Genomic DNA, 6,568 nt, shown 5'->3' with positions numbered 1-6,568 from the left:
CATGTCTGTCCCCATCCCTATCCTTATCCCCACCCCATCCCTCCCCATTCCATTCCCTATCCCCTTCCCCATCCCTATCCACATCCATCCCCATCCTCTTTCTCACCCCTATTCCTATCCATCCCCATCCATCCCCTGTCCTCTTCCCCATCCCATCCCCATCCCGTCCTCTTCCCCATCCCATCCCACCCCCTGCCGTCTTCCCCATCCCCTCCCCATCCCCTGCGCTCTCCCCCGTCCCTCCCCGTCCCCTCTCCCGGCTCTGTCCCCACCCCGTGCCCGGCCCCGTTGGGCGGGCACGCCGCCGGTTTCCATGGCGAGCCCCCGCCCGCGGTGACGCGCGCGGTGACGCCGCTCGGTGTCCGTGTGTCGGTCCGTCGGCGGCGGAGGGACGGGCGGAGCGGGCGGAGGGGGCGGCGCGGCCCCGGGGCCGCCGAGCACCGACCCCGAGCAGCCCGAGCCGCCGCCGCCGCCGCCCCCCGAGCCCAGCATGGTGATGGCCGAGCCCCGGCGGCCCCCGGCGCTGCTGCCTCGCGGGCTCGGCCCTGTCCGCGTCGGCTTCTACGACATCGAGGGCACGCTGGGCAAGGGCAACTTCGCCGTGGTGAAGCTGGCGCGGCACCGCATCACCCGCAGCGAGGTGAGGTCGCTCCCGCCGCATCCCGACCCCCCCCACCCCCCCGTCCCGCCCCGCGCATCGCCGCGCTCCGCTGGCACCCCGGGGATGGAGCCCGCCCGGGATGGGGGGACACGGCTCCGGGATGGGGGGACCCCCTCCGGGGGTGGAGCTGGCCCTGGGATGAGGGGACCCTCCGCAGGATGGGGGTACCCCCCAGGGATGGATCTGGCCCCGGGGATGGGGGTACCCCACCAGGGATGGGGGTACCCGGCTCCGGGATGGGAGTACCCCCTCCGGGGGTGGAGCTGGCCTCGGGATGGGGGTGCCCTCCGCAGGATGGGGGTACCCCCCGGGGATGGACCTGGCCCCGGGGATGGGGGTACCCCTTCCAGGGGTGGAGCTGGCCCCGGGATGGGGGTACCCCCCAGGGATGGACCTGGCCCCGGGGATGGGGGTACCCTCTCCAGGGGTGGAGCTGGCCCCGGGATGGGGGTGCCCCACCAGGGATGGGGGTACTCGGCCCCGGGGATGGAACCAGCACCGGACTGGGGGTACCCAGCCCCAGGATGAGGGTGTTCCCCCGGGATAAGGGTACCCCTCCGGGGATGGAGCCAGCCCCGCACTGGGGGTACCCAGCCCTTGGATGGGGGTACCCCTCCGGGGATGGAGCCGGCCCCGGGGATGGGGGTACCCGCTCCCGGAGCCGGCTGTTCCCTTGCGCGCCTCTCGCCCTCTTTTGTCCCTCCTTCCGGCACCTCCCGCGGTGAAGGGGATATTTTATTTTATTACAGCAGCCGGGTTGGTTTTTCCTGCTTTCATCTTGCCCGGGAAGGGCAGGATAACGCCTCCTCCCAGCCCCTGTGGCTCAGGCCGCGGGCGAGTGCTCGGGGATGTCACCCCAAGGATGTCACCCCCGAGGATGGCACCCTCCCGACCCCGAGCATCCTCGGGGTGAGCAGGGTGGGCGGCTGGTGGGTGAGTTGGGGAGCGCTCCCTGTGAGCAGGGAAGGTTCAAACCTTGTGCCCTGGGTCTGTCCCGGTGTCCTGACCCGGCCGGTGCTTGCAGATGAGCAGAGCTTCTCCCTCCCTGGGTTATCCATTCCAGCAGAGGAACTTGTGTGTGTCCTGAGTTCTTCTGTCCAGCATCCTGCAAGTTAACCAAATTCGACCATTTTTAGCCTCTTTGTTTCACCGCCCCCGTGTATTACCCGGTGATTATTGTTAATACCTTGTGCCTTACCTACAACAAAAATGATTGTCAGTCTGGGTGGATAAAATGTGGTCGTGTTCACTTTAAAAGGGAAAAAAAAAAAGGTGTCTGGTGAGAGTAATGGCTCTGAAAGATCAGCTTTCTCCTGTATGTTGCTCTAGGTAGTTTTAGTCACTACACCTAGAGGTGAGGTTTCTGTAAGCCTGTGTTCTGGCTGCTTTCATTGTTTGCTGAAGAAGAGGTTCCTGTGCTGCTCTGTGCCTGACAAAAGTCATTAAAATGTTTCCTGAAGTACAAAGTGAAAACTGAACAGACCTGCAGTTTATTCATCACCCTGGGCTCGTGTGGCAAAATCATTCCTTACAGGAATGGAGAAGTGCTCAGTTGAGGGAAGCAAACCCAGGGTGCTTACCCTGCTCTGGCCACACAGGGCTAGATGAGCTTTGCATCCCAGGGGTTAACAGCAATTTTTCTTATTTCTCAAGTTCATAACAGACTTGAAGTTCTTTTTAAGCCCTTCCTTGCTGTTCCTGAAGAGCCAAGCAAAGCCCTGGCAGTGTTAGTGTTCCCAAGTTTGTTGCCAGATGCCAAACTTGTAAAGGCTTCACTTGAAGATATTAAGTTGTCACTTGCTCTTCAGTTCTCATTTCTTTGGCAGACTCTGTGATGGGGGTGAGAACTCTAATCTTTATTTGTATTGTACTTTTAGAAAGTATGTTTGTTTAGCATTGTTCAAAATAACAAAGGTTACAGAAAACTTAGAGCTCAGCAGCTTCTCAACTCTGCTGTGATTTTATTTCACCCATGTCCTAAGAAATTGCTGAATTCCAGCCCATTCTAATACAGTCTTGATATTTTTTTTTAAACCAACTTTTCTGTCCAGTCTGAAGCCTCTTTACCTTCTGTGTGATTTTTACAGCAGATTTGCCTGTGTTGGAGATTTGTGTCAAGGTCTTTGATTTTTTTTTTTTATTTTTTATTTTTTTTTTAGTGCAGCTGCATCATGTTTCTGCAGCAAGAGATGCAGGAGTGTTTTTCTGGAATTTAATTGCTGAGTTAGTTGCTGGAAGTACTTACATGGCCTTTGAGGAAGGGGAACCCTATTCAGATTACTTCTGGTGATGTCAGAGGAAATAAATTCCAGCCAAATACTATTTGGAATAAGCACTTCCAGTTTGGAGCACCTCATCTGATTGTTAGATCACTGGGCACACAAAGTGGAAGTCCTGCTTGTTCGTGTCTCCAGATGGAAGGCAGGTCGTATTTCAAGCTTGTTCTGAACTATTGCTTAAATTTCTTGAGTTGCTGATTTCTCTGTGCCTTTAATAAAGTTCCAGGGGAAGAATACTCAGTTTTTTAGAAAGGCTGTGCTTGTGTTCTGCTGCAGGAAGGTCTGTGCTGTGTTGCTGCTGAGACTTGCTCAGAAAAGCTGTTTTAAAGGACTATTTCCTTGCCTGAGTTTCTCCTGAACCTCCCTATTTGAAACCCTTTAAATTCAGAACCTCTTTGTCGTTGGGCTTGTTTAGCATCAGTATTTTGAGACAGTATTTCGTGTGGGTTCGACCTATAAAATATTTGCCTTTTTGTTTTTACACAACTCTGCCCAGCCAATAACCATCAAATTAGAAAGGGTGGGATCTTATTGCCTTGAACGTCAGCGCTCACAGATGACGTGCAATCCATCCTTTTTATGGAAAACCTACAGACAGGAACATAGAATGGCAAAGTACAGGTGAGAATGGCATGAGAGCAGACAGGGGGGGTAGATGGTGTGTGCAGAAAGTCAGAAACCTCATCGTCAATCCCCCACTCCCACAGCCCTAAAATTGCACAATCAGTCAAAGAGAAGCGTGAAAGTTAAGGAAAATGGGGGGGATTTGTGGGAATAGAGGTGGTGCCTGACTCCTTTTACTGCCAGGGTGCCCCAGAGGGGGGGACAGGGCTGCCCTCGACCTTTGCTTTGCTTGTTTGAGTGTTTGTTGCCAGTGAGGTTGAGGGCACGTGCTTTCCTGCCACGCTCATTTATCCTCTTGCCCAGAAATCCTGTGATCCCAGGGTAACTTCTGTTAATGAGGCGTGGAAATAAGCAACAGATTTTTATTTCTTTTTCTCCCCCCCTCCCCCGTCCTCGGAAGGAGAAAGAAAAGAGAACAGAGGTAACTGGGAGCAGAAAGTTGAAGAAGAGGGAGATTTGCTCCTGGTGAAATAGGATGACGTGGGAAGTAATGAAAAAGCTCTTGGAATAGGTGAAGGTGCTGCTTGGAAAAAGCACTTTAAGGATGGAGGCAGGTCTTTGTGAATAGGCTGTGAGAGAGAGAGGGAGTCGTGTTCCTCACCCACCCCCAAAACTCTGTAACCAACACCCCCTAAGGATTAATCGCCTCCAGAGGGACACTGGGCATTGCTCCCCAGGTGAAAATAAAGTTCTTTATGTCCCCGTGGATCACACTCTGCCTCTAACTGCCTGCTGGGTTACAGGGACTTTTGTGTTTTAATCTGGCAAAATAAAAATTAAAAAATAAACCCAGCTCCTGATAGGAACTGTGGTAGCAGTTTAGCTGATCAGGTGTGCTTAGGTGGGACACAGGCAGGGGCAGTTTGGATGTGAATTTGGGGGGGAGAAAAGTTGTGTTGTGGTTTGATTTTTTTTTGTTTGGAGTGTTTGGGTTTTGCCTTGTTTTTTTTTCTTTGAAGAATTAAATGAATAACACGCAAACAATGAAAACTGAAAGCTGGAGTAGCTGAAGAGCAGAAGAACTTTCATCTTCTTTGACAATCATTTCATCTTCACTTCTTGGCAGCTTCAATTCCCAGATGTCAGAGGAGGATTGAGCAAACTCCGGTCTAGTAAAAGAGGGAAGGAAATATGTGCTGTCCCTAATATTTTACAAATTAGCGGGAATCACGAAAGTTGCAAAGAGATTTTGGAATGTGACCCTTTGAGCAGCAAAAACTGGTGACGGGGGAAGGGAAGGAACGGGATCCCCCTTTTGTTTTCCTTGTCAGAAGAAGTTTGTGCTAATATTATATATTGATATTTGGCCGGGGTTTTTCTGTTGTTTGTTTCTAGCTGTTGCTAGTAGTTGTTGGCAAGCTGTGTATTTAGGAACAAAACACACTCTTTCAGATAGGAAACTGTTCCATGGCTTGAAGGAGCTTCTCCACCTCTAAGAATTACATCCCTTTTCCTGTCATCGTGACCCAGCTGAGCTCATGGACACGAGTGAGCTGCTGAATGCTCTGTTCCTCCTCACATCATTATGAAAGATGGTGCTGGATTTTTAAGCGTTTCCAAGTGGTTCTTCTCTCTAAATCCTCTCTGGCCCTGGCAGGATGTGTGAAAGTTAAAAGATGCAGAATAGACTTGAGATGTTTAATCTGCATTTGAGTGTGGAAGAAGAGGTGGCAGCTGCTCCCGTGCTGCTTCTCCTGTAGGAGATGCAAATATATAATGTGCACATGTAAAATGTACACATTGTGCACATATATAATGTGCACACTGAGAATTGCACAAGGGTTGCAAAAAGCAAATTTTTTTCTCCTTCAAGTAGGTTTTTAGTGCATTAAAAACCCCTCTGAACGGTACCAAGTAACTGCACCCCATAAGAGAAATAGTGGTTTGGTGCAATGGGGTGGGATTTTTTTAAACCAAAAACCTGTTTAAACTGGAAATATAGTTTGTTCTTCCTTAGTTTGTAGCTCCAGTAAGATATTCCTAATTAGCAGAGAGCTGTGCTTAGGGTTGTTTCAAGTACCTGTGGTTACACAACACACACCTTTATGGATCCATTGGTGGTGGCTGTCGACTGAGTGATGCAGCTCCAGAAGTCCTGTTTGGGATTTTTGGACAGATTATGGATGCAGCAGCACAAAATTCACCTTTTAACATGATACCAGAGGTAGCAAGCAGTTTTCTGAGGCACTGGCTCATTCCACGGTGCTCCAGTACTTTGTTTTCCAACATATAATGTGATTTCTCGAGGAGTTCAGCGTTAGCTGTGTTAATAAAGAGCATTTTACGGTGCTGTCAGGATTATCTGGTGATGTCTGGGTGAAAAAAATTCCTGTGGCAGTTTTCCCCCAAGTCCTGGACACATGGCAGTGGTAGTAATTTTTTGGGGGGGATCTGTGTGGATGGACAACAGGAGGTCACTTTGTGCATTAACCTTCTGTGACCTGTTCTGCATCTACACTCAATTTTTATTTGTGGCTTTGGGGAGAGGGAAGGAAATGTTTCCAAACTCTTAAAAGAGGGTTTTTCTGGAGCCATTTTGCTCCCAGTGATTGTGTGCCCTGAAGACTTGTTTTCCCTGAAGAAGGTTTTGGTTTCAGTCTTTCAACAGCCTTGGAGAGCTGTTTTATTTTGGGCGAGGAGATGGGATAGGAAACTTCTGGAAAAGGAAGAAAGTAGGAAACACTGGAACATGATTCACTGCTCTTGGCCAGAAAGTGCAGTGAAGGTTATAGCAGGATCTGTGGCCATGCTTCCCAAACTTATATCACCCATTCTTTCTTTATTATTCTTTTTTTCAACGCTGCTTTCCTCTAATCACATTTTACTGGTGGTTGCTCAGGAAATAAGAGCTGCTCAGGGATTTTAACCATGTAAAGACAAGGAAAAAAATGCCCTTTTTTAATTTATATGAAGTTGCACACTTATATTTTTATTTATATGAAATTGCTTACTTATATTTTTATTTATATGAAATTGCTTACTTATGCTTTTATTTATATGAAAT

The 6,568-nt window shown here is 49.8% G+C and overlaps 1 protein-coding gene across 1 annotated transcript in view; it reads left to right on the top strand.

The window, feature by feature from the left end:
• Positions 1 to 463: 463 nt before the first annotated feature.
• The window catches only part of SIK2 (salt inducible kinase 2), a 35,875-nt gene continuing 29,770 nt past the window's right edge, over positions 464 to 6,568 (top strand). The window contains exon 1 of the mRNA XM_027655481.1: positions 464 to 640. Within this exon, the coding sequence (XP_027511282.1) occupies positions 491 to 640 (150 nt within the window). The 5' untranslated portion in view covers positions 464 to 490. The remainder of the gene's footprint in view (positions 641 to 6,568) is intronic.

This window comes from Corapipo altera, unplaced genomic scaffold, assembly GCF_003945725.1.
Source record: "Corapipo altera isolate COAL_440 unplaced genomic scaffold, ASM394572v1 71, whole genome shotgun sequence".
In the NCBI taxonomy this organism is placed as follows: Eukaryota; Metazoa; Chordata; class Aves; order Passeriformes; family Pipridae; genus Corapipo; species Corapipo altera.
Note: the sequence above shows the minus strand (reverse complement) of the source record. Positions and strands in the feature narration are given on the sequence as shown.